General features: G+C 42.8%; 2 protein-coding genes across 12 annotated transcripts in view; one reads left to right on the top strand and one right to left on the bottom strand.

Annotated features, from left to right (window-relative positions):
• si:dkey-71h2.2 (low density lipoprotein receptor adapter protein 1) overlaps positions 1-27996 on the top strand; it is a 94056-nt gene that overhangs the window by 55551 nt on the left and 10509 nt on the right. For 4 of the 10 annotated variants that reach the window (XM_037087341.1, XM_037087342.1, XM_037087348.1 and 1 more), the window contains one exon: positions 4914-5300. The exons of 3 other annotated variants lie outside the window; for them this stretch is intronic. In XM_037087341.1, the coding sequence (XP_036943236.1) occupies positions 4914-4947 (34 nt within the window). In that variant the 3' untranslated portion in view covers positions 4948-5300. Of the gene's footprint in view, positions 1-1684; positions 1821-4913; positions 5301-27996 lie in introns of those variants that run through there. 3 more of the 10 variants (XM_037087332.1, XM_037087333.1, XM_037087344.1) reach the window with 2 other exon arrangements.
• fndc4a (fibronectin type III domain containing 4a) lies at positions 769-27710 on the bottom strand. 2 transcript variants are annotated; one of them, XM_037087349.1, is made up of 6 exons: positions 27003-27710; positions 15813-15928; positions 14150-14354; positions 6312-6401; positions 3526-3659; positions 769-1813 (listed from the first exon to the last, which is right to left on the bottom strand). In XM_037087349.1, the coding sequence occupies exons 1-6, from the start codon at positions 27076-27078 to the stop codon at positions 1772-1774; spliced, it is 663 nt and encodes a 220-aa protein (XP_036943244.1). In that variant the 5' UTR covers positions 27079-27710; the 3' UTR covers positions 769-1771. The 2 variants fall into 2 exon arrangements, with proteins under 2 accessions (XP_036943244.1, XP_036943245.1); XM_037087350.1 differs by lacking the exon at positions 27003-27710 and adding an exon at positions 17380-17566.

The raw sequence follows: 27996 nt of genomic DNA on the forward strand, positions 1-27996 counted from the left end.
TTCAATCTCCCTGTAAATCTCAACTGCTGCTACGTAAATCTCAAATTCACAAGCCCGTCACTGTGACACTCACGGTGTTACTCCCACTGCACTGATACACGGACGTCACTTTATTCACTAAAAAGTGGCGATCAGTGTATCCAAAAAAAGTCTCATTTACTTGCCTAGAGTTTAGTAAAACATCGGCGGCAGGCTGGCGGATTTCCACCCAATCATGAGTTAGCTACTGCCGGCCTGGGCTGTGGTTTTATCGTTTTATCGTTTTGTCTACCGTCTAGGTATTTTTGCACCATAAGGCTAAACATGACAGATTAACTGTGTTCTGTTAAAGTACTTTAAGGGGAACACAAATTGAAAATTATTACAACCAATTTAAAAGTGCTGTCTAAGATGCCATGCACCTGGTGTCCTATCCCCCCTCCCCCCCCCCCCCCAAAAAAAAAAAAATACAGCCGCAGCGAGAAAATGCTAGCGGTGTGCACAAAATACTGTACACATCACGATTTATTGCATCACTTTTAATAGACTATATGTGTTCAGTAGTTTACAATAATTTTTAACTGTATCATTAATTTGATGCGCTTTGAAATTATTGCCCGCGTCAAAACACGTCTTGAGAAGCGACTTGGCACACATTTTGTGCACAGTGCCGTTTTTCTAATGAACCGTAAGCCTCGGCCAGCAGTTAATGCACATTTAAACAGCTGATGAGCAGTCTGCGCACAGTGGAAGTGATTTATGCATTTCAGTGAGACAGACTCCATTACATTAGCTGCAACGTAGTAATGGGACATTCAAAAGGTTTATTTTACACTTCAGGAAATACAATTGTCAGGAAAAATGTACAAGATTTACTGGATGATAAAAGATGGCGTCCTGTTCCTAAAAGCAGGTGAAATAGAAGGAAACATCAACAGCGTCACAGAACTGCAGTCGTGTTTTATTTCTCCGTTTATGGCACCTAACTCAGAATGCACATCGAAACGCTATTCTACAGGCGAATTGACCTGCATGCAACTTCATTTTTAGTAAATGAATGAGATATGCACAGACATCATGTTTGTTATGCATGAAATATGAAAAAATACAATGCCAACCAGGAAATGGTAAGTTTTCATCTCAATAATTAGAAAATATTACATGTTGTTGTGGTGGCTCTTACAAATGGATCTCGGATATATTCGCGCTCTCTCCATATTCACAATCTACCCGGATAATATACACATGTGATCGGACGATATATTCACTCTGCATGTGATGGGGAATGTTGGTTTATTTAAAGCTGAGTTGCCCGTAGCGGATGGACGCGGGGTCTAATCGCACATGCCGATATCAAAAATACACTGCGTGTTTAAAGTCACGAAGACAGGCCTCCCAGAGATGATACGTCATATTGTGTGTTTTGTATTGCAATAACATACCAAGCACCTGGCAAAGACATCAGTGTTAACTGCACCGTCGGTTAACATTACTTTAAGTTCTATCAAACCTGCAGGAGGAGGTTTCTGTTAGCTAACGTACTGTACGGTGGTAGATGGGGTGTGTGTGTGTGTGTGTGTGTGTGTGTGTGTCTGTAGGTTATCGTTTCCCAACAAATACTCTGTGCATGCATGTGCGTCTTTTGCAAGACAGCCTTGGCCAACCTTTATTCACTGATGATGACCCACAGAAACATTTCTGTCAGCTTTTTCCCCTCATCAGTGAGAAAGGTCGGGAATGCATCGATGGTGGAAGAGAGAGAGGATTCTAACGGGTCGAGGGTTCCTTCTTCTCAGACTTCGATGATGTTGATGGACGGCACAGAAGGATGAAACTGCAACAGACAGGCGAGATAAGAATCACGATTAATGTCTCTTCAAAGACTTTGATCACGGAGAGACAAATAATGATCTAATACTCTATGGATGAAGAAACCGGATCTAAGAACCCAGGTCGTATTATTCTAATGCTGGAAGTTATTAATAATCTGCATGCCACTGCTGTAAAAAGTAAGTAATTGTCGCATCTCACACCATTTTTCATTTGTGCGCTGCAAGCTAATGCTGGCAAGCTGTAGCAATAAATGTCAAGTGGCAAATTATTTTCTCAGTTAGTTAAAAATTAAATAAATTGGTTCCGTAAGAATTGAGGAATGTTAAAAATAAAGACCTATATATTTTGTATTAAAGTGTTAAAGATCAATACACTATTAATGTATAGGTTTTTTTTTTTCTTAATCAACACATAGTTTTAGTTGACAAAGTTTTGGCCCTGCTCTGCCTCCATGCTTCCTCTCTCTTGCATCAGCCATTGGCGAGTGTGTGTTAGTTCCCTGAAGGACTTTTGCTTTCATGAAACTGAACCAACTGCACTCTTAACTGACACCAGAGAGACTCACTGAAGTCTTGATCAGAACCTTTCTGACAGGAGCATCAGATCAACACCACCTAATGAGGACTGGACGGAGAGATGAGACAACACATTGCCAGCGATTGACATTAGAATGTGCAGAGGAGAAGCGCCCAGGGCCCTTTACTGCGAGAGCAAGTTTGACATAGCCAAGCTTTCTTTGGGTGAGCAGGCTCGACAGAAACCTAAAACTTCAGCCAGAGATGATGAGTGTCAGGACGGAGGTTATCAACTTGTTTACAGACTCCTTCTACCAGGGAGCACAGCAAAGGCACTCAGTCGTCAGTGAGAGGAAAAACACCTTTGCACATAGAATAAAAAGCATATTTTTGCACAGATTTTCTCCATTGGAAAACAACCTGCAACGCCATACGTGCAACTGTGATTACAGTGATCCATTTGGTCGCGTTAATGTAACAGTATGGCTCAACAAGTTTGCATTATGTAACACGCTCTCGTGTATGGCTCGTGACTTTATTATAGCATGATGCCATTTCCAAAGCAGTTGATAAGAAAGCCGCTTTTCAGCCAATTTCAAGCCTAAACTCTGGTTGTTATGACAGTGGCTTTAGGCTCAACACACCTCGCTCACCCACTCGTGTTTGCTTCATAGCTCACACCTCTCAGGAGCGAGATAAACCTTTACCGGAACATGTTTTCACTGATGTCATTCGCCCAGCATCATCTCACAGTGAATCCGTCCCTAATCATGTCATATTGGAGCTTTTTTTTTTGTTTTTGTTTCCCAGCCTTGTGCAGGAGAGCCAGATGCTCCTGTATTCTACAAACCTACAGTAATCACGTTAATATCCGGCGTAAACAAGTTTGCCGCTGTGAAGTGCCAAAAGAGGTGCTGGGGCACTTGATGGCAGTTGGCTGAGCTCGCAGATTAGATTACGTTCATTTTATTATTCACCGGGGGGGGGAAGTGCTTCTGCAGCATGGTGCGACACGAAAACAAAAACATTGCATGTGCACATCATCAGCAGAAAAACACATTTTGGTATGTTCCAGTAGGATAAAGCACAAGTGCCTGCTGTGAAGAGGGATGGGTGTGCAGGTTTTTTAGTGTGCAGGAAATTCAATGATTGTGACTGTGATAACCGATCTGCATTCATTCAGAGGAGTCGTGCTCACCTTGCTCCTCAGCAGCCCTCCGCTGTGGTGCTCCGGCGTGCTCCTCTCGGACGACGGCTTGGCCTTCTCCTTATTGTTGCTGGAGTCGTTGTCCTTGATGATGTCATACTGCCGGCAGAAGAGGGCAATAACAGCTGCACACACAAGCACACACAAGCACACACACACACACAGAGGAGGAAAGAGGAAAGGAATTCAGTCATGAGGCGGCAACTGTCACTCACAGACATGTCACCACTTCCTCTAGCGGAGCACGTTGAAAGGCCATGCGGATAATGGAATTCTGCTCCCGAGGGACGAGGCGATGTCCGCGTCTTTATCTGAGAGCTTGGAAGACAGTAATTCTCAGTAGGTTTTTTTTGTTTTTCTCACATTCTGCAGTCTGCCAGATGCAGTTCTGCCTCCAGTTTTGGATGAGCACCGCATGGCCACAATTCATCAATTTAATTCAATAAAAAAAAATTAAGAAAAATGTATTTATATCCGAGGGGCGATTAACTTCGTTGCTCGGCTGAAGGTCCATTAAATATTCAGATACTGATATACAGTTCTGGTAATGAAAACTGTGAGTAGCATAGCATAATTAATTTAATTACGAAATGATTATTCATCTCATACATTCACGGTAAGCGTCAAGTCATTTACTTTGGTTTGTTTCACGGTTAAACTGCAGCTGCGTTTGTGTAGTTGGTTGAGTCATATGTCTGCCTTTATGATGGTATTTTACAAAATCACTGCAACTATAAACAACCTGTTTAACACTGAACAATCACACTGAACGTTATGTAGATTTTGTAAAGAAGAGGAGGAAGATCAGGTGCACTTTTTCTTTTGACTGTAAGTTGCAAGTTTGTGTACCATTAGTGGCCACTCAACATTTATTTCAAACTTATCCAATTACACATTCTCTTGGTGATTTTAGTTGAAAATTGGAAATGATTAAACATAATTATTCTGTTAGGTAAAATATTGATATATAAAGGTGCAAAATATTGTGGTCCAAAGCTGCTGTGCAAGCAACAAGCTCTCCCGGTCCAGACTGCTAGCTGCACCGCTAACTAAGCTAATTAGCTAACGGCAGCTACAGTTCGTAGGAGTTGGTGGTGACACTGTTGACATGCTGCAACCTGTGTGATTGGAGAATACATTCAACATGTGGCCAAAATTGACATGTTGCATTACATATAATTTAAAGCTCAATCAGAAACTAACCTGAACACCAAGTAAAAAGAAAAAAAAACAAACATTGCAAAGTTGAATCATTTTAAGCATTAAGCAGCTACCGCTTACTACATAGGAACATATTACTATGCAGCAGATGAGATTGCATCGAATCAAAGCAGTTACCTGAGTAGCTTATAATTACATTCTCTCTTTTTTTTCCCCAGAGCTAGACCGAGCAGCGGGAGGTACCAGAGATGAGAAAGATAAAAGATAACGATGGAGAAAAACAACAGAAAAGAACAAATAACCACGTAAATAAACAAACTATGTTATGCCGATGATGAATTTGCTGTTTGATGCATCAGAAGATTGTGAGGGGACAAGGTAGATCTGACTTCAAACTGTCCTGGCTGCAAATGAGCAGTCCATTATGAATACGCCACCACACGAGGTGTTTTTGTTCTTTCACTCCCACTCTCCACAGCCTCCACAGTGTTACTGTGGTTTCTCTCATTAGTATTATTTAACATCTCACTCTGGTGCTCGGGGGCGGGAAACCCTGCTCCTGGCAGCCTGTCAGATATGCCACTTCTCATTGTGCCTCAACACTTCATTAATCAGCACACATTTCCTCAAAGGAGGAGAAAGCCTGACTGGGACGGAGAGAGCTCGGATGCAGAGGATGCTCAGGAGAGCGTGATGTGTTTTTTGACATCGCTGACGGGAAAAAAGCCTTAAAGAGACGGGATGTTCAGAGCAGCTACATTTGCTCCTCAGTGCGTGGTGCTTTACTTTTTTGGACTCTAACTTCCACTTGTAAGGGATCCTATAGGTCCTGTTTTAATGACTTGTCTGGTTATTTGTTTATTGATCGGTGTGTGAACGTATTGATGTGGCTACGAGCTGATCTACAGTGGGAAACCTGTCTCTGATGTGCGTCATTAGTCTCCATCACTGAAGCTGACAAATGTTGACAATTTGCAGAGAAGTCCAATTAACTTTTAGCTTATTAAGCGTGATTTTAATGTAATTTCACTATTGGTAAAAACCGATCAATAACCTCTGATGCTTGGCACTGGATTTATAGATATTACATCTTATTGGATTTAAAATCGTCCGATTAATAACCTTCAAAAGGTCAAAGAGTAAGACTCATGTGTGACTGTATCGCCCTAAAAAACTCGATACAGATCAAACATTGATCAGCTGCAGTACTGATCCTGATATTAAGTCAGAATTCTGTACATCTGTTGTTATTTGTGGTAGTAAAAGTGCCTGAAGGCTTGGTTTTTCAAATGTGGAGTCTTGAGAAAATAATATCCTGAGTTATTAATTATTCAGATTTTTACACACAGAAACTAGAGTAATTGGTTTTAACTGGTCCAGTAAGGTCAGATAAGACAGTTGTTGGCCTGGCAACACAAGCAACCTGGTAACTGTGACTTAAATGTCATTACATCGTCATTAAAACTCACTGTATTGTAGCCTTCCGTACCCTCAGGAGTGCAATCAGTTTTTTTCTTTTCTGACTTGGATACCAACCATACATACACACACACACACACACACACACACACACACACACACACACACACACACACACACACACACTTCACTCTCACCTGCCCACATGACCAACACCACCACGATTATGATCATCTCTCCCGTTTGTAGATGCCGGGACTTGTCCAGGCCCTGCACAGTGGGGTCATCTAGGAGGAGAAGAGGACAGACAGTAAATACAGACTACTGAACGCAGTATACTGAATACAAGTTTTTGCTGAATAAGTTGTCCTTGCATGAAGTGGGACAAAATATGAGAACTGAAGCACCAGTGTGTCTCAGTGAGAGCTGAACCTGAACCATCAACCTTAACATATTGTAGGCAGTGTAGCGTGCAGAGATGAGACACGTAAGATGACGGGCGAGAACGGGGACTGTTTATCCCTCATGACTGTTATTACCGTTTAACGAAAAACTGTAGTAGTCAGAAAATGTGGCGGGCATTAGCACATGTCATTCCTGAAGCATTAATCCTCCTTTAAGTGGATTGACTATGAGCCTATTTCCACCCACCCCCCCCAAACTATCTCTTTACCCGCATGGATGGAACTCTTCCAGAGCGCCACTCTTCCCAATTGCCTCTTTTTAGTGAATCAAGTTGTCAAGAAACTGGCCCCCGGATGCCGGGCCGCCAGCTCTTCACATGATAGCTATTCGGGGAGCGGGGTCAACCACACCGCCACGCTTTCAAGCTGGTAGTCTGGGCATGTGAGAGGAGCGGCGGGGGAGGGGGGGGGACGTCACAGCAGCAATTATAAATGACCACAAATCACAGGAGGAGTGTTTGACGCTGATGTATCAATATGTAATTAAACCTGCCAAACTGGGGCAAAGCATAAACTCAACGAGTGAAAGGAACTATATTCACCACACAGTAGTTTTCTTATTTTCTATGTTGTGACGATTAAAGAAGCACAGACTCCAGCAAAACAAGTTCATCTTTCAGAGGATTCACCTTCCCAGTGTGTCATTTTGTGCGGCTAAATCAAAGTCATATGTTCCAGCTGATCTTCAAATCTTCAGGACAGAGTTGACGAATCAAAATTTCACTTATCTACCCCGGCCATCTCCACCTGCTTGGCCTTTGTCAGAGCATGAAAGAAAATAGAAGCCATGTTTTTTTTTCTAATCATCATAGTTTGTAAATCCCTGATACAATTAAGAGTAAAAACTGAGGTTTTAGGTTCTGTTTCCATATTTATTAAAAACAAAAAAAACTAGTTGCAAAATTTTACGGAAGCATAGCAGGTTCGTGCTCCCCGAGATCAAAAGTTCATTTTTACGTTTTCTCAAGTAAACAAAGCTGGTTTTTAATCATCTTGATAGAAAACAAAAGGCCGACTTCTCGAGATATCACAAGCAACACAACTTCATAAGATTCATGAGAGTGCGGCATGAAATGCACACATTCCTCACGTATTTAACACACGATCTCACAGGATTGAAAATAAGTAATTTCAAGCATGGAGGTTTTTCCGGCTTCTGTACGTTCCCACTGCACAGAGAGCTCCAGAGTTCATATCCAGCCTTCATATTACACTTAAATGCCACATCAGGACTCGGATCAGTGCATCATCAAGTTCTTCGGTTTATTAAAGCTGCATGTCCTCTATCTGTCCGAAACCAATCCCAGTCATAAAGCTCTTCTGCATGTTGTGTCGAGTTGCTCGTGGAATGTATGACGGTACATCAGAAGCTTTTCAGTAATGAGGCTTTCGTAACCTGCAAGCCTTTCCTGCTGAACCTCTTGTTCCTGTTTACATCGTTTGTAGTTGTGGATTTAACAACCCGATGTTCACTTCAAAAGTGCTTCGGTACACGCGGCACACTGATACATCATGTATGTGCTCATATTTGATGTTTCATACCGCGGAGAGAGTGAGGAGAGTTTCCAGATGGCCTGAATAACATGTCATACATATTTCACACAATATGCCGTGTGATGCTCTGCTGGTGGAGATTGCGGTGCCTCTGGTTGCACACCAAAGAGACTGTGCTGAGATAATTATTCAACCTCCCTTCCGCTCACTCCGAATCCCGCCGGACGTTGTTTGTGGCTGCGAACTGTGTCGGGGAAACGGTGTAACAACGCGCCAGGGGTGCTGCGCCGCTGTCACAGTGACGCGCCATGTGATTTATTCTTGTATTATGTGAGCATGAGGTTGAGCAATTGAGTTTTTTTTAGGTGGGTTAATACCAGTGCTGGGAGCATTTTCAGCTATCCAACTTCTTCTGACAGCAATTGGATGTATGTTCTTACTTTTTCAAATTAAATAGCGCAAAACTGTGGACGTCTGCAGATTCAGAACATGGCAAACAAACGCGGCCTATTCCTCTGATTTTCTGTTTTATGATGTACGGTGAATTCAGCCAGCGTGAGCTTGCTTTCTATCGGAGTGATTGTAATTTTTCTATATAAATACATGTGAAACGAAGAAACTTTGATTCATTAGATATGATTATTAACTCCTGTGGCGAAGCTCAGTTGAAATGTGCATGTCTGACCGAGACAATACAAGTAGAGCAGGTGAAAACACTTTAAACATTGCTGTCCTCAGTCTTTTCCTACACCTCTTTTACCACAGCAACGATAAAATAATACAGCAATGACTAGACATTTATAAGTAACACAAAATGTAATTTCGTTCAGAAACACAGTGTTCATTGGATGACCAGATGACCTACCACTGAACTTGAGCAAATTAGTGAGGATCAGAATAAATGAGAGCAAATTTGAGTTATCAAGTTGAGTCAACAAGTGTTCAGTCACACTGACAAGGACCCCAAATTAGTTTTCTCAGTTTGAAGAGGCAGGTCTTCACTTTGATCACAGAAATTACACAAGAAATCTCCTTGAAAAAAATCAAATTTTTCTGTAAGTATACCGGAGACAGAGACTGAATACTAACCTTCAACACAAAGCAGTAAATCATCACAGCTAAAGAGAGTTACTTAGGTACTATGTTACAATTTAAGGGATGCATCAACTGTCAAAAAAGTTGTAGATTGTTTTATTGTTATCTACCGATAAATTAAATGCTCATAACATTCCTGCCGTAAGGCGTCTCTCAATCAACACAATAAAAACAAAAGATGTGGTTTGATGACATCCTGAAGTAGCGTGGGGTCCATCAGTCTATCAAAAATGATGTTGAAAAATGTTTATTTCACATTTGCTCAGTTCCTTCCTCACTGTCTGACTTATCATCTGATGTTTCCCCAAAAGTCATATAAGAATCTACAGCCTCCTTTTAAGTGAACAAAAGCACGGATTTCTTTATTTGAACGTTTGCTGGAAAAGTCTGGGATAATTCAAGACCACAAATCAACAAAATATATAGCAAAGGCTGAGTCGTTTTTATACATTTTAATGTGGTGAATGCTAGACAGATCTGAAATAAGTTGTTTTCACTTCTAACATCATTATGGGAAGTTGTGGAATTGAAGTCAAAAGTAATATTTTGCGGAGAGCAAACGGCGTGTGGGATGCCTTTTGTCTCGTGTGTTAATGGGGAGCCTCGGTGTAGCTTCTGACTCAGCACAGACAGTTTGGCATCTCTTTGAAGTATCACACAGTAATTGTGTCTAAGGGGACCTCCTACCTGGTTAGCTCTGACTGCTCAAGGCATTCATCCTTTGAAAAATATTCTCTTTCTGCTCTCCCGTGTGAAGCAGCTTGACAGCTCGGTGGCAGCTGGGTGACATTTTAAGCAGTTTCACGAGCGATTTATATAATGTTTTCGTATCGACATCACGATCCATGGTAACATAAATAAATAAATAAATATATATATTAAAAAACATCATAATTGTCCCACTTTTATCGCAAATATCAAAAAAGTATTGTATTCTTATATTTAGAAAGCTCCCTTCTTCATTCTGGGATGATACCCCTGTGAAATTAATTCAGTTTCACTTCTTCAGAAACATGTTTATTTTGCAAATACACGTACTCAAATGTTGCTGTAATTATAGATCAATAATACAGTCTCAGCGCCAGAACCCTGCTCCTCCAACCACAGGACAACATGTGCTGTTGAAGGGCAGGCAGAACACAGAAATATATACTCTGATTCAAAGCTTTCCATGAAACTAATGGAATTGGAATTGACATATTGATCCTGAGGGGAAAGAAAATAACCACGCTAGCCTGTTTAAATTCAAACTCTCCAGCAACACATGGTGGTTGTATCTTGCCAGGAAAGGCTTTTATATGAAATAGATGGATTCTGAATCTGGCCAGGTATAGATTCAGCAGCGTACGCACTAATGTGTAATCACATTATTAAAGAGAATTGCGCTGAGCAGAAAAATAAAAGCATTATTGATTCATGAGCGTCATCCCTCTAGCTCTCCAGAATGCCTGGGACGTACTGCAAATCAATTTAGTTTTCGATAGGAGGGCACTTGGCTGTGACAAAGGATCTCTGAAATGGCCCAGTGATGCCGTAGCCGGCTAGATTAAAAAGGCTTTTAAGGGAACAATGGTCAGCGGCACGATCCTGAACAAAGAAAATGTCATATTAAAATTAAGATGCAGTAAGGTTTATGGGGAATACATGTGTTGTTTTTGTAGGAGGAAAAACATTGTAAACATCCCTTCAGAGCAGGTAAAAGCTTGTTAAGGGAAAATGAAGGTAATTCATCTTCAGTGCTGGTAGGAATCAATATTGATGCTTCAAAGCAGTAGAAAAGTCTAGTTCCCTGTGTTGCCGACCACCAATGGCCTTGATTTCCAATACTGAATTAGACAAAAAAAAAAACATTCTTAGTGCCGCCAAAAAGGTTATGTTTTCACTTGTTTGTTGGTTGGTTTGTCAGAATGATTACACAAAAACTATAGAAAATATTTCCACAAATCTTTAGACCCTATCAACTCCTGGTGTGGATCTGGATAAAAGGAGGGATGCAGGATTTTTTTTTTTTGCTTTCTTTAACATTATGAGTCAGGACATTTTCAACTAGGTCATTAAATTCTCAGGAAATATTGCATGCTTGAGGGGGAAAAAAAAATCTGACTATGTATCCGTATCTATGAACGAGTTACAAAAAGCAACTGAGTGCCATTCTAGTTAGGCAGGTTAGCCACATTAGCTGGCTTATGCAAAGAAGTGTTCAATTTGGAAAGGAGCTTATGTACCTTATCTTTGTGGTGTTTTATTAGTTTCTGTAAAATTTACACCCTGTTTTATGTTGTTGTACTGATCACATCAGTGGTGTAATATTCCATCACACTAGAGGATTTAATTGGGTTGCTCTGTTTGTCTCTGTAATCATTCAGCCGGGGTCTTTGTCTGAAACTGGGATAAAATTATTACAATATTAATAGGCTGTCTATTAAAGGAGCATTAGTCATAGCTGCTGTGCGTGGATTTGTCCCAGGTGATCCGTGCACCACGTCTACAATAAATCTGCCAACAATACCAGAGTCAAAAGGCAAAAAGATACACAATATACAGCCAGACATGAAAAGAGAAGCTGAGCAATATACTTGACAAGAGTTACATGAAATACATTTGAAGAGATTGGACTTTGAATCTGGGGCACTAAGAGTCAGCAGTGCGGGCATTGGATTTATGGAAAGCTGACACTGATTGCTTCTACACTTACAAAAACAAACTCCCACAAATGAAGCTCATCCACTGAATGGGCTGTTTTTCTGACCCACTTGGATGACTCATGGGGAGGCTACAAATCCTGATTAATGGTGCAAGTGGACTTTTTCTTCAAAAAGTGGTGCGGCACCAGCCCTAAGTCTTTTTTTATGATCAGCACTTTGTTCAGATATTGTTAGCATTCTAAAATCCATTGCTTTTAACTTAGAAAAATAAGTGCAGAAAATCATTTCCTGAGTGTTTGATGTCAAGCAGCAAGGAAGCGGTGTAATGCCAGTTCCTGAATTAACTTAATGGAGAGCGCCTGTGTTGAACTTGAGCCTGAATTTGTTTCCTCCTCTTTCCCCCCCGATCTTGCCAGCTTAACTAATGGTACCAAACCTGAGTCAGCTAAAGAGCAGCATTTATGAGCCACTTGCATCAGCACTTCCTGTATTTGCAACCTCAACCAGGCCATAGGATGATAGGGAAAAAAAAGGTTTGAAGTGTCGGGCCTGGGGTTTAGACCAATGTCAAATGTGTTTGGCTCATCCCATAATCGTGGCTGAACTAATGCAGATTAGCGAAGGACTTTCCTCTGAAATGGAGACTCTACCCAAAACTCCTATAATAGAAGGGCCATTTTATTTTTTCTCCCTCTTTCCTCATCTGTGCTGTAAGAAATTGAGAGTCACTGAACATATTCTCTATTGGTCACGGTCTTCATATTTCCCACAGCCCATACGCTGAGGCCAGACGCTGAATCCGAAAGTGTTTTAGAGTGTGTGTCAGAATCCTGATTAGGCGCCCCGGAGTGATATAGAGTTGCATAAATTCAGAAGAGCTCGCCTGAAGCCACGCTTGAGGAGTCTGTCAATAATGAATTGGTGTCTCGGAGAAAATAAACCTGCAGAGAGAGCACATAGAGCCCCCCTCAGAGGGACGCCATGAGAGGAGGATTCAGGTTACCTGCACTTACACCAGCACTAGCCTTTACTGTGCCTCATTTTCAATGTCGGGGTGCTTAAAAGCATTCAACAACAGCCAAGAGAGGCTTTAGCGCAACGGCAGGGAAAGCACCCATAATGGGTTGCTCCTCACTGTGCCTCGGGGAAAGAGGCCTTTGGCTGTACTGTGTACCGTAGAATTAAAAGCAAAGCATTATGTTGCATAACAGGCGGAGATTAAACACAGCGAGAGAAAGTGCTGCAGAGAACTGTTGTGACCTCGTCAATTAAACTGGATTTTGACAAACTTTCTAACAGTCTGTTAACTTGAAAAGAGATTCTGAGCTCACTGAATTCCTGGCGATTAAATTACTAATCATGTTATATTAACAAAATGAGGACACAAGAACAAACAGCCTGCGTATCCAACACCTCTTATAACTTATACAGCCCCTGTAAAACCACACAACAGAGCCGCATCGCTTCAGTGGGTAGTGAATAATCCATTTGTTCCTTGTTGACTCTATTTGCTTGTGTTTCTTCACTGATCATGTCCAGCTAATGAAGGAATGTGTCACCCACTGCAGATCTAAGGTTGGTTATGTTTGTCTGTCTGTCAATGGGTTTAACATTTTGGTCTAGACTGAATTATCTCAACAACTATTGGTTGGATTACCATGAAACTGATGCAGCATTCATGGTCCCCAGAGGATGAAACAGAATGACCACAGTGAGTCAAAGTTTTTATAGCCCTAATACTTAGGTAGTTACCGAATACCCTCAAAACTAATGAAATTCCCGTCAGCCTCAGCTTTACTTGAGGTTTAGTGGTGTTGGCATGCTAACACGTGGCTGGGTAATCTGACAATTTAAAATCATGTTTGATCTTTTCTACTTTTCAGGTGAATCATAGAGATCACAGTGTCCCGTTAACTCTGTTAACTTCATATAACACTACTGACTTGCAGATTTTACACAATGTGAACAAAACCAATAGAGTGCTGTAGCTGACCAGATGGTTATGCTGATTGGACGACTTGGCTCCTCCTTAAGTGAGGTATTCAAAACAATGCAGTGTGAGTTATAGCATTGGCATGGCAGATGAGGAGCTCCTGCCAAAAAGTAAATGTCATTAATGTGATATTGTGTTTTGAATGGTGCAAGTGGAGAAGTCATGGGCCAATTCAAGTCTGGCTACAGTCTACAGAGCATTTCCAAATTTAGATTGTGGATTGTGATTAAATGATTTAACGATGACAATAACAATAGGCATAATGACAATCATATCTGTAATTTTAAAGGATTTTTCAACAGTTTGATAGTGTTTATCAGTACCTATATCTCAGAGCTTCTTACCTTGATTCGAGCTATTGGAGGGGAAGCGGTCTGTCTTCTTGAGGGTGCGAAAATGGACCTTCTTGCTGGCTTGGCTTTCCCCGTACAGGCCGATCGACTGGACCTGGATTATGTAGTCCGTCTCCTCCTCCAGGTCCCAGAGAACACACGACCGGCTGGTGGTGTTGACCTCACGAATGAATCTCTGCATGTGTCCCTCCTGCCTCTAAGAATGGAAAGAGTGAAAGATTGATCCAGTGAGTCGATACAATAATCACTACGGTGGGCGACGAGTTGATTAAGGTGGTGACACAGAAAACACCTGTCCTGTAAATATGTCCCTTAGGAAGACGCTCTCTTCCGTGAGAGAGAGGACAATTTTTGCCTTAATAAAGTCTTCCCCTTCCAGCGTGACAAAAACAATCATGAAGCTCTATGTGTGCGACAACAATGTGAAACGGAGGTGGCCAACCAGAAAAAATTTCAAGGTGCGGGATAACGACATGCTGAGTCCTTTTATTATGTTAACAGTTGGCGCTTCATTTTCACCATATGGAGTCCTGACTTGAAATTTAAAAAGCTGTGGATGTTCTGATTAACTTAGACTGCTTAGTTTCCCTCACTCACAAGCTCTCAAAGTCTTTGTCTTTGACCTTTCAGAGTGTTTTTCGAGTCCTGAAGCTGTGAGAATTGCTCCCGGGCAGGGCTCCCTACTTCGTGTGCTCTCTAGCCCATCTGCACTTCAAGTGGCTTCGGGCCAGATGTCTTCTTTTTATGTGTTTTTACGGTCCTTCTTGACTGAAAGATCTGACTACAAAAAAGCCTGTTACTCTCCATAAACAGTGAATAATGCCATGATTAAACCGCCGTATACACTCAAGGCAATAACCGAACGTGTTCAAAATCAGCCGCATAACATGATGAAGAGTCCTAAGCAGAGACGTTCGGCTGTTGTATGCAGCCCATCGGTTGTGTGAGCGAAGCGCAAAAACTCACACGGCTGCATAATGTTTCGATATATGTGATTACAGCAGCATATGGCATTCAGTCACCCAGTGTTTGCATTCATCGGCTCTCCTATTTTAAGCCCCTAACAGATCTTTTCATCCTAAAAAAAATGCAGTTTGGCAGCTCCACATACTCTTGTGCATTCCCGCTGCATCCCCTTATTTTCTCTTGACAAATCGACCATGCCAAGTTTTACTCTTAACTCGAGGCTTGAAGGCAAGGTTTAGTCAGCCTCCCTGCATGCTAAGCGAACTTTGAGGCGTTCCTCGGCATATGCATCCAGACGTAAACACATCTTTATTCTACCGGGACTCTTACTCAGTATGCTGGACCCACTCAAGAAACGTAGTGAGGGTGTTTGCCCACAAAAGCTCCTCCGTGGACTTCGGTCATTAAACATTTTATAATTTATTTGTCTGTAACATATTTCTGCTGTCACCAGTAGCCATTATAGCTCAATATGTTCCACGGGCTGTCAAGAAATGCAACATGGATGAAAATGGATTCATTCATTGTGCCTACCGGTTTGCCAGTGTGCCAACAAAATTGAAGGCTCAATGCCAAACCACAAATGGCCCCGGCCATGAATAAAAGCAAGGCAGTTTTTATCCTTTTGTGGCCAATCTGCTAACCCGTCCACGTCCTCCCTGATTTACATTACGAGTTATGGACTTACCTGTTGCGAGATGGAGAAGCCGATTATTATGTCTCCTTCTGGAACCTCCCAGGATACAGTTGCAGAGTCGGCCCGCAGGTGCATGACGGACACGTTGACGGGAGCTGGTGGCCGGTCTGGAGGAAATGAAACAGGAACAGAGGGGCCTGTTAATCCACCCACTTCTTCACATATTATATTATTCATGCCATCTGTGTTCACACCTCATCTGGTAAGTCAGCACTCAGAACACACAGCAGGTGTTTGTTTTTTTTAATTAAAAGTGAATAACTGAGTTGTACACTCAAAATTCAGCAGCACCATCATCATCATGGTACATTAACCGGTTTAGTCTCATGTGGACAAGCAGTGGAATGAACTGAAAGTGCCTTTTTTTCTGTGTTCACCTTTCTGTAGTTTTGGAACACCTGCCTTATGTGGATTTTGGATTGATTTGGAGTTTAGTTTCACTGGTACATTCCCGTTTGCTTTTTTTCTGAGCCGCTCAGACCAATAAACCACCAGGCTGCAGTCTCAGCTGCTGTGTCACACAACTGCAGCAGTGTTGCTGTGGGATTTTTCAATTGGATTTTGGATTATTGCAGAAAATGCTATGAGGCAAAGACAAGTTTGCAATACTCACTCATTTTGTTCAGCAAGATAATCTTCACAAGTGAATACCACTTATGTAAAACATAAATTCAATCTCCAGAAGTAAAAAGGCAAATATGAGGCGATGAACAGTCAAATTACCTACATTATACCAACACTAAGTGTCCTGCTACACTTGACTACACATTTAAGAGTGTGTTTGCAACCAAAGTCTACCTGTAAAGACAGATTGATGAGTACGTGAGTTGAGTTTTTGTCTCAGCGACATTTTATGTCCCAGACAACCTCTGCAGTCTCTTTTAGCCACTTGTTAGCAACCCCCTCTTCCACAACAAGTAATACTTCTGTCTGTTGTACCGTACTGAGCCTGTGTTAACCACGGACCTTATTTCAGGCATCTCGCCGAGGAGTCGGAAGAGCAAAAATGCTAAACAGTTTTGGGACTCATTCTCGCAGCGTCCTATTTCTTCATCACATTTAGGCAAACTCTTCTGTCAAAACTGGGACGTTTGTTTGGTGTCCCCGGGCAAATAGAATACATACAGGACATACTGTCAAGACTACAGCTGCAGCAGTGAAAATTAGGTTATTAAAACTTTCTGGCGTTAGTTCAACATTTGTAATGTCTATTTTTAAATCGAGGCCCACATAGATTTCAAAGTGGAACCCTGTGCCAAGAGCTGGGGCTCTGTTTCAAACATAAATAAAACATAACATGATCATTTGCTGGTCCTTTGTGACACATAAACTCAACTGAAAACAGTACAAACACATTTTACTACATGGACTCAGGAACACTATGTTAGACCGTTGTCAGTAATCGCAATTTGCAAATGACTGCATTCTGTTCTTGTTATCCCTCCATTAACTCGTCAACCAGCTGTTTTTAATAAACCACATTTTTGCAGTTTATTAATAAACGTGCAGAATTACTAAAAATCCCATATGTTTAAACTGTCACATATTTTCTCCTTACTTTTATGCAGCCTTGTCCATCACCCTGACAGACTGGGCTTTTTAGAGTAACCACGGTGGCCGCTTCATGTCCACCTCCCTCAGACACGGTAACCTTTCTTCACCCAGTCACACTGCAGCCATCTATCATGATTTGGTTGCTGGTGGACACATTGATTGCGAAGTGGGACAAAAGCCTGGGAAAGCAAAAAGCCAGGAGAAGCGGAGGGTGACAGATCTAATAGAGGGCGCCGTACGGCTTCACAGTCTCCGAACCGATCGCTTAGGTCAGACGGATAGATGGGATTGGTCGAGCAGATGCGGACCTGGAGGCCAACCCTCAGGGCTTTTGTGGTTACCATGGGGTCTGATGGACTTTGTGTGTTGTCACGGAAAGTAACCGGTGCAATGTTGAAAGGCACAAGTGAGTGGAAATATCTTGGGCTGTCAGATATGTGAGAAATAATGGGTGAAGAGAAGATAATAGATATACTGTATATGAGATGAGTGAATAACATATGTTGTCTAATATGAGTTGTATCTACAGTATCACAGCTGCTCTTTAAGTATCAGTATTAAGAATTCTTTCTGTAGCAGTCCACTGCAAAGTGAGTATTAATTGGTGGTTGCACAGTCAATTTGTATTTCAAAAGCTGTTATTAACTCATGGGGCACAGTCATAATAACCCATAACACAGTTGTCATGAAATGACAGCCCGCTGTGCTCTACAAGGACAATAATTCATCCAAAAAGTGCACTTGAGAGAGAAAGATGAAAGACAAAATGATGAAATTGGGAGCTATTTCAAATGATTTGCCCCTTTCTATATCGGTCCCTCACATCTCTCTGCTCTTATCTCCCCGCGTCTGCCCTTTTATCTCTCCCTCTCTTGCTGTCGCGTTCGCTTCTTGCACTTCTGCTTGTTTTATCGCGGAGACGATCACTGATGGCCTCTGTGTTCGGTGCAAAGGGTGACATTGAGGCAGATCTCAAGACCCTCGGGTCAGGGGAGGCTATCAGTCTCCCTCTCGCGGCATTATGAACCACAGGGGGGGAGGCGGGAGGGTCAAGGTCGAATGCAGGCACGGCGCTCGGTTCCCCGGGCTCATGACACGCTCTGAGATTGGTTTTGCGGGGGGCAGCATACAAGATGAACAAGAGGCCAGACAAATGCTTAGCCTGTGATAGAGAGGAAATTAAGGTTCCAATTGCGTAGAGAGAGCGTGGAAGAGAGTAGGCTTGGTCGTTGGTATCACTGGTATCAAGAGGTCAGGAGGTTACGGCTGTCTCATTCTATCCACTTAATGAGGAGCTTATATATGGAAGCAGGTGCTGCAATGTGTTAAGGTAGAGGTACAATAGGTTAAAAGGGAGGGCAAGTCACATAAAGTATACACTGTCCTTGATCTTGATTGGATGGGGAATGAGTCACACAAGAGCTGTGAATATTAGGCAAATGAATCCATCTTCGAATGCCGAGCGATGGCTGTTGTTACAGGTCTGTTAGCGCCTGATTAAATTCATATTAGCCAATCATCTCATCCAAGAAGCTCCTTCAGTTCTAACTAACTGGAGGAGAGATGCAGGTATTTTAAATGGTGTGTGGGAGTGTCCTTACAGAGTCCTTAAGGACACTCGCGAGCTCTTACTGCCTCTGTAAGGACACTCCCACACACCATTTAAAAAATCTGCTCCCTTCCAGTTAGTTAGAAGTCAAGGAGCTTTGTGGATGAGAGGTGAAGCGTCTTCAAGAAACTGAAACACGTCCGGTTGCCTACGATACAGCACTTAGAACTACCATCACCCGGACGACTGAGAACCTTCATCAGCATTAGCCAATCATGTTCTACTGATGTGAGTGCACAGTTGAGATTCATGGTAGTTTAAAGGCAATGGTGCAGATGGACTTCCCAACAAGGATGGTGTTAATGCACGGGATAACTAAGAACGATGAGGTTATTCAAAAATAAGACATTAAACTCACATTTATTTAAGTGCCCTGTTGGGATAGGCTGATGACGTCTAGGCATTCAGGACTGATCCATGAAAGAAGTTGGTGTTGTGAGATAGGGCGCAAAGTCACCAATGTAATGGTGATTAATGTCCACGTGACCACTGAAAGATAAGTTCTGGCTCCCATGCATTTAAATGGAGGCCTGGTCTTGTTAGCCCGAAGCAACTGCCTGGGGGTGTCGCAAAGTAGGCTGCCAAGTACCACGACATGGCTAAAAGGACTTTGGCACTACCTCTGGGCAGGGACTTTTTAGGGGGTCAAGTAATGTCCCTAAAACTTAATTTAGACCCGTGTCCCTGCAGTGGAAACACGTCGAGATCCCCCAAAGGTTCCAAGTACCTAGGGAAGGTTCCTGCAGTGGAAACTCTGCTTAACTAGCTGAAATCCCTCTTCAGATGTTGCATTTGGCCTTGAAATACCACAGTTTAATTTCTTCCCTTTATATCTCATTCTGAAGCTCTCACAATGAGCAGCTCACATTTCACAATCCACATCGAAGCTTCCATTATTGCTCCCGCACACTGTGCCAAAACAACAACAGGGATCTTCATTTGTTTTCGTGATGATGGCACTAACACTATCAAGCCTAAATTGCCATCAGCGCGTGCCGTACTGCGCTGTACACTCTTCAGACTCTGCAACGTTTATCCGCGACGTGACACGTTCATTTCTCTTGGAGCTCGTTGTCCTTTAGGTAATGGGGGTTACAGACAGCCACACGTGGGCTTCAAAAAGCAGCCAGCAACCGCGATGCACTTTCCGCGGGTCATTTACTGGTGATGGAGCGAGTGACGGTTCAGTAGAAGCGGGCCATGAATCATCACTAATGTATAAGTGCCCTCTTCCTATGTGATGTTTTTATTGCACACGGTTGAGCAGGACAAGTATGTTTTCTACTTGAGGCTTCTGAGTAAGGTGCCTTTCTGGACTGCAGAACAGGAATGGAAACTACTAACATTACTGTATTCCGTCATTTAATATAAAAAGGTCATGATAAATGTATATAAAATGACTCTTGTCTCAGACATGTTGGCTAGTCAACAGATGAGGTGATTTTCCAATGCAAAATATTTGCATTGATATGGAGTCCAATAGTCCAATCCTCTTCCCGGTGTTCCCTTCCAGCTTGTATGATGTTCCCCTCTGCAGTAGTAGGTGTCATTGTGAATACTTCAATATTTGTTGCCGGCCACGTGTCCTGTGTAAGCCCCACTCTGCAGAATGGGTTACATAAGATCTGAAATCAAACAGCAATAGGTCAAAGCGGCCCGAGGCGTGTGTCAGTGCAAACAAATGGTAAGACCCTCTTGGGATGTGGGCGCACTGCCAGGATGAATCATAGCGAATGCAGCCAAAGCCCTGCACATTAGCTACTCCGTATCTAACCGAAGTGCACGGAGAGATAGTGAAAGTGCAGGTGGATGTCTGAATGGAAGGTGAGCCACGTGGAAAGGAGCCCAGTTTGAATTTGTCTGAGCGAGGTGCGTCCGTGGCATCATATATTTTGTCCTCCATATTTGCTTGCGTGGCACAATTTTGCAATGTGTCCTGATTTATGTACAGTTTGTTTAATGGTTGCTGTATATTTGTAGCATAAGAGAGGAGATTCACCGGAGATGTGTTTTATGGTCCAACATCAAGATTTTATTTATCACGATAAAATAGCCCGTGCAACCTTGGATAACCGTGACACACTGATTAAACGGGAAAAAGAAATTTGAGCTGGAGTGGAAAATCATCACATCAGCTGTCAGATTTACAACCTCAGTATGACAGATGACATGTCATGTCCATTTTTACCATTTCCTTTTCGGTGTTTAGTTTGATGCTGCATGAAGAAATGCGATTGAGAGATTGAAATGCGTAGCCAATGTAAAAATGCAACAAAGCTGCCTTTTTTTGTGTTTCTTGGCTGCACCTGATGTGGGTTATTTAACGACTGCACGCTCAAGTAAATGTCATCTCTGCACCCAGGAGCTCCAATGTAAGTTACAGTTTAAAGGCCCCTAAGGATCCCCTCCACGCATATACAAAAGATGGCACCTTACTCAGGCGCCTGGCATGATTTTTGCCACATGAACCAGAATGTAACTCAGTCGAGCGCATACTTCCGTTAAGCCCCCATTTAATTCAATCAAGTCTAATCCAATATCAAACTCAATAGACCTGCATCGCTCAAAATTTCAGAGCCCCCGTAACTACTAAATCCGATTAAATCGTACTCACTCTTAAATACCAGCCATCTAAATATAACTGATCCATGCATTATTCCCTGGGTAATTAATAAATACGTCAAAAATACACCCTTGCAATGTTTAAGACATTGATTAAAAAACTCCTGGATATGTCCCTTTATCCGGATCCACACCAAAAGTCTATTCTGGGCTGAGACCCGTCATCCATCCAAGTTTTATGCAAATCCTTTAAGTAGTTTTTGTGCAATTCTGCTGACAAACCAACCAACTTTCACACTGTGGCCGCCCCCTCAGCTCAATTAATTCATTAAGCAAAAATCTAAATTAATTTTCCAGAGCAGCTACAAGAGTCAGACTTTTCTCACTGAGCAGCACATACCTGGAACACCACACCCACAGAACTGAGGAATATCCAACCTGGGATAATGTGATTATGTCTTTGTCTTACTAATGTCCTGTATCCAAGTGCTATTGTCTGCACATGTGCTGTTTTGTCTGTGCTTATGTGCTTGACGCTTTTGTCTGTATTCAAATGCGTATGTGTTTTAATATGCTTACGCGCTGCCGTATGTGTTGTGTGTTCCTGTGCCATCAACCTGCCAGGGACAGCTGTCGTGGTCCGGAGTGGTGGCTGTGTAATTCTACATGTTTGTGCTTTTATATGTTTTCTTAATGCCCTCAACCTGCCAGGGACTGCAGCTGAAAATTAGCCGGTATGGCTAAACCTGGCACATTTGTCTGATAGACTCTAGTGCCCATATGTATTAATGTGCATTGTCTGTTATAACGCAAAAGCCAACAACAGGACAAATGACCACAGGTGAAAACATAACCTGTTCTTTGGAGGTAATAATCCCTAAATTGCCTCCTATTCCTTCTCATTAAAAATCTGGAATATATGAGCATGCAAATATTTTTTCTTTCACAAGTTTTCCTGCTGGTCTGAAGATGTCTGCTTGTTCACTATGAATTCCATTGTCAGTGTACGTACACGGGAGGGTCTCAAGTTTCCACATCACACCTGTGTCTGGCTGATGTCTGGACCAGGATTGGCTTCTCAAACTATTTGTGACGTCACAAATCACGCTCGGACAGGCCTGTCTCTGAAGAATCTGTGTCAAACTCATCATACATCGTTCTACGCAGTGAAGCATCCAGCTGTAAGAACAAGATAAGAAACACATTTTTGACAGAAGGGAAAGATACTGTATCCAGAGGCCAAGGAGACAATGTAATTCTGTCAGAACTATTCTAACAGGCTCGTGTTAGAATCAGAAATCCTCTGCAGATTAACGTCTCCTTGTAACTTATTTAAACACTTTTTTGCCTGTCTCTTTTCTTTTTAATCATTTCACAAAATGGTATCAGTTTGAAACCCTGTGCACTTCTATGCAGTTAACGGTGCGACAAAGTGACACATCTCTATGACTCAGTGCTCTATGACTCAGTAAATGTCTGACAGGGACAGACAGCTGCTGCTTCTTGGCCGTACAAGCAATTTGTGTGTTGGCATAAATGAGTGCCGTGCTCATTGTTCAGTTGTAAAATATTGCGAATGATTGATCAGTTCACCAACAACACAATAACACTCCCGAAGGTGCATAATCCAAATTGCATCAAACATTTAAGAGGCAGAACGCCGTGGTGCACTGAGGCTCCGTGCTCCCGCGCTATCGATCATACTTCACTCCCAATTACCTTGAAGCTCGTGACAGTTTGAAGGGCTGCTTGTAGTGTAATCCCTCCCTAATGCTAATAATGCCTCAGTCCCCTGTGATACAGATAATGCATTCACCGACGTCTTTTACATAAAGGCAGTAACTCATAACTGGCGGCTCGAATTTCGACATGTCGCCCAGGCAATGTTCAAACGGTTTGGGTCTGGATGTGTTTCAAACCCAGTCGTGGGAAGTCTAAATGTTCTCCTGTGCCCAGCAGGAGGTTGTCACACAGCTGCTCGCCGGCCTCCGTGTTGCAAATTGCCTGGTAGTGGAGCTCTTAAGCAATGTCATGCTGGTTTAACTCAGTCGCAGCACTCGCTCACTGCCCCCATATTACCTTTTGAAGACTGTTTTCTTGTTTCATCATGGAACTGAGATCCGGCCTGTCTTTCACGTTTGATGCTACACAGGAGAAGTGATTTCATCTTATCTTATCTTTGCCACCCGTGTATATGCAGTGCAGCAAGAGCAGTGCATCTGGACACAGATGGAAGGACTTGTCCAGCCACGTGTGGCTAAATCCTCGGCTCTTTCCTATACATTTTAAAGCCTCCCTACAGTGGGAGCACTTACTGTCTCTTCCTGTCGGTACACTCTGTCTTCTCTCTCACAGACTGAGAGGCTGCGATACAGCAGTGGGACCAGATGGGACCGGGTGCAAGGCTAAGGTTAATGTAATCACCGGCCAAACCCCGAAGCTTTTCAGCCACCAGCTAACATGACTTCATCATCCCAGATCTGTGAAGGCTGGCATGCGCTGACGCGTAGGAGCAGATTTATGAGCAGGTTGTTGCATTAATCTCATTGGCTCCACTGGGTGTTGACTGGCTTCTACAGACGTCTCAACAAGACACCAACAAGTGTGAGCTGCTGTACGATACCCCGAAACCCTGATGTAAAAGTTCTTCCCGCTTCCCCACCTGTGTATCTGCAAACTGTCTGCCATGCGACAGCCGATTAAATTATGACGCCACGAGCAAACACTGGCTCCTCAGCCTGATGGATTCAGCTCTAATACATAACGGTTATTTGTCAAGAATGTGTCACCAGGTTTACGAACAGCAGATTGCCAATTTGAAGAATGATATGAGCCTGGCCATCCAAATCAATCCAATGAATTACACGTCTGCTTACTTGCCTGAAGAGATGGCGAGGCCTAATGCAGGATTAGTTTTTCTAGCACGTTTGTTTTCAGACCGTCTGAATGTAAATATGGCCGCACATCTGAGTGCTGCCTGTCTGTTTGGACCGAAGAAAAACATGTTCTGTTTGACTTGGAAAGGCTGCTCAATACTGGATTTTTTTTTTTTTTTGTCTCAATGACAATTTGATATTGAAACCCCAGTGCTGATTTGACTTAATCTGGTTCAAAATGTCATCTCTGCTTTTTACTTCTTTCTACAACCTCACAAAACCCAGCTTTAAGTCCTGTGCCAGTTCAGCATGTTCTCACTCCCAACTCGCCACACATGGCGGATTGGTCAGCGGCCTTAAGCTTCAAATGGTGACCACTCTAGTGAGGACTCTGTGGTCACGTCAGCAGTAATCTGAAATATGCAGCGACCTGTTAGACCTTCAAAATAAAACTTGTTTGTCACGTATACCCACTGACTTCTGTTGCTCCTCATACCACTGCACTGAGGGGGCACTGTGTTGATCATTGTGTAATTGGGCTGCACAATTAATCAAAATATTATCAAAATCACAACATGGACAGCTTCCGAATCACAGAAACTGCAATATTGTGGTAAAAGTTGAAATATGTGCCAAAACGGCATCATAATGTAGTGCTGCAGATGTGCCCTGGCCTACAGATCTTGTTCTCCAGATGTGAGGAGACAATGATGTTTGTTTGTTTGGTACAGACTCCTACAAATGTCACACAATCACAAATAGTAGTAGTTCTTTCAGTGGAGGAAATGCAATTATGCCTATTCTCATTAATTGTGAATCATGTCTGCTGGGTTTTTTCTTACCATATTGTGCAGCTCTATTGTGTAGTCATGACTCACGATGAGAAGCTCGCTCAATGGACGAGTGAAAAGCTTCGAGAGCTGATTTCAGCGTGTGAGATGAAAGAAACACGTGCTGCGTTACGTGCTAGCATTCCCCATCCGCCCTCGCTGTCTTTAGTCTAAGGCAATGCCATTAATTCTATTACCTTTGAGAGACTGTTGGCTGAACAGCCCATTCTTTTGTTGGGTCGTTGAAATTTTCATGGACAACCTCAACACGAACCAAATGAGACTTAATCCGATCAGACCTTTCCTCCGGATGACGAGTCAAAGCGTATCCCACAGTCAGTCCCATGGCGTGCATAGGTTGCTGGTGGTAATGAACCCAACATTTATTTTCATTTACTTTGAAGCTCATTGCAACAGCCAAATTTATATTTATGAGTGCCATGTTCATTATTCCAACAGTAGCTTCTCCTCCTCCCTCCCCCCCAACCACCACCGCCGCTGACAGTTCACAACTCCGCCGAGATCAGAGCCGCTCTTGCGTTTCACATGTCAGCGCGAGAGCATGACAAAAAGCTCTGAATATCTGTATCAGGCACGCAAGCACACACACACACACACACACACACACACACACACACCCCCATGGAGACGGTGGAGTGCCAATCTGATTCTTCTCGAGGCTCTATCGCATGTAGGACTCGGTTCCCGGGAGAGGCGAGCGAGGGGAGGAAGTGATAGACGTAGAAAGGTAGATAAAGAGGCAGAGATATTTTAAGATGCACGCAGGTGGGGGGGAGATGGAGGAGATATCTATTAGAGAAACTGTTAAGATTCATAAATTGAAGTCTTAAAGTTGCAGTGGAAAGAGTGTAAAAATGATCATTCAAACGAGACCTTACAACCACAGGTGATTTCACTCACATCTAATCTGACTGAAGGCAGCAGTTGGCTCTGCAGCTGGGGCTCGTGTGGCACATTAATTTAGACGAGCGAGCGGCAGAATGTGTATTTTGGCATCCAGTGAGAGTTGTTTTTATTAAGATAAGTCACACAGTGCCATGATTGCAAAAGAAGTGCCTTCCAAGAGAGATGACAAACAGGGGGGAAAAGGCTCAGGATGTGGCTGTAGGGCAGCTCTTTAAATTGATGCTGTAGAATTTGCTAAATCAAATGCACAACTAGGGGAAACCTGTCAAGGTTATTGTTAAGGCTATTATATAAATATGAATTTAAATCTTTAAGACGAAAGATGTTTTAAATAGACACTGTCTTGCTCTTATAGAAGATTGTAAAGACAGCTATGACAACCTATTTTGTACATACACAAGGGCTGCAGCAACATTCAGTTTCATTACTGATTCATCCTTTAAGTGTATAAAATGTCAGAAGATCATGAACAAAAATGCTCATCACAGTTTGCAAGAGCCTGAAGTGACACCTTTAGAATTAAAATACATGATTAGAATTAGAATTTAGAAAGAAAACCAGCAAATGTTTAACTTGAGAAGCTGAAATACGACCGAAACAATGAAAGCATCATCAAAACATTTGGGGGACTATTTCCTTTCTACCGAATAATCGATCAGTCCTCTAATCACGTTGGCACATGCTAATAATGTGATCCATAAGACCGTGAGTGAGTGCACAAAGGGGTGACCATAAACGCATCGCCAGGGTGCACAGAAGCGTTTTTTAACGGGGCTGCAAAAGCGCACAGTAGATTGACTGATTGATTTCGACTCGTACTTACTCGCTCCCACCAGGAACACGTCGCTGCCAAAAAGCAACAGGACCACGGAGTTGACCAAAACAAGCAGGCGAGCCATGTCTGTCTGTCTGTGGCTGCTCTTCTTCGGGTTAAAAAAAAAAACAAAAAAACAAACACAAACAAAACACGCAGACGTCCTACGCTTGAAGGGCAACTAAATCACAGCAGTTCATCTTTGAACGTATTGAGTTGGGGGGCGGGGGGGGGGATCCTTTTTCATGAATGAACGAAATGAACTGAACGAATCGCTGACTCGAGCCGGTCAATTGAGAGACGAGCAGGTAAAGTACGCGGCAAAAACGACGGGAAACATTTTTTTTCCTTCTTTTTCTGTCGATGTCCAGACGGTCATTTAGGGGGTTTTAAATCCACAAGTCCTTCCATGTCCCGTATGGTTTTGTGTTTTTGTTTTTTTGTTTTTTTCTTCTTCTTCTTCTTCTCACGCGTCTGGCGGCTGGAACTGGTGACTTCCCATCGCGCCTGCTGGGCTCACATGAGGAAAGAAAGAAGGCGACGCTTGCTCACAGGCTCGTCGGTGTCCGTCCCCTCACAGACTGAGGGGACACCGTGGGGCGTTTCAGCACCATGGGCAGCGCCTTTTCTCTCTCTCTCTCTCTCTCTCTCTCTCTCTCTCTCTCTCTCTCTTTTTTTTGAAGTTCTCACACTGGAGCTCACTGCTCACCGGCTCAGAGCCGACTGGTGTTTATTCAAACATGGAGGGGGGGGATTGGTCATCCTGCAGTCCTTTTCCGGCAGCACGCCCCTGAAGTAGCCTATAAGGACCCTGTGCAGCACTTAGCTTTTTTTTTTTTTAGTGTAGCATCATTAATCTTCCCACATGCCATGAGATGGAGCCACAGCCACCACTCACGCTGCACCTCCTCCTCCTCCACCTGCTTTAATATTTCAGCAGCTCACATGTGTCACATTTAAGGTGAGTTGGAACTGTCTGATGTCAGTGTTGCGTTCAATGACG

The sequence above is a fragment of the Acanthopagrus latus genome, chromosome 22, assembly GCF_904848185.1.
Source record: "Acanthopagrus latus isolate v.2019 chromosome 22, fAcaLat1.1, whole genome shotgun sequence".
Classification (NCBI taxonomy): domain Eukaryota; kingdom Metazoa; phylum Chordata; class Actinopteri; order Spariformes; family Sparidae; genus Acanthopagrus; species Acanthopagrus latus.

What these genes read in the sequence shown, in the direction of transcription:
- fndc4a (XM_037087349.1), bottom strand. Translation starts at nt 27,078, where the DNA reads ATGGCTCGCCTGCTTGTTTTGGTCAACTCCGTGGTCCTGTTGCTTTTT. An exon ending in GCTTCTCCATCTCGCAACAG is followed by an intron (nt 14,355 to 15,812) that starts GTAAGTCCATAA and finishes TTCCATTCTTAG; the next exon opens with AGGCAGGAGGGACACATGCA. An exon ending in GAGGGCTGCTGAGGAGCAAG is followed by an intron (nt 1,814 to 3,525) that starts GTGAGCACGACT and finishes TGTCTGTTGCAG; the next exon opens with TTTCATCCTTCTGTGCCGTC.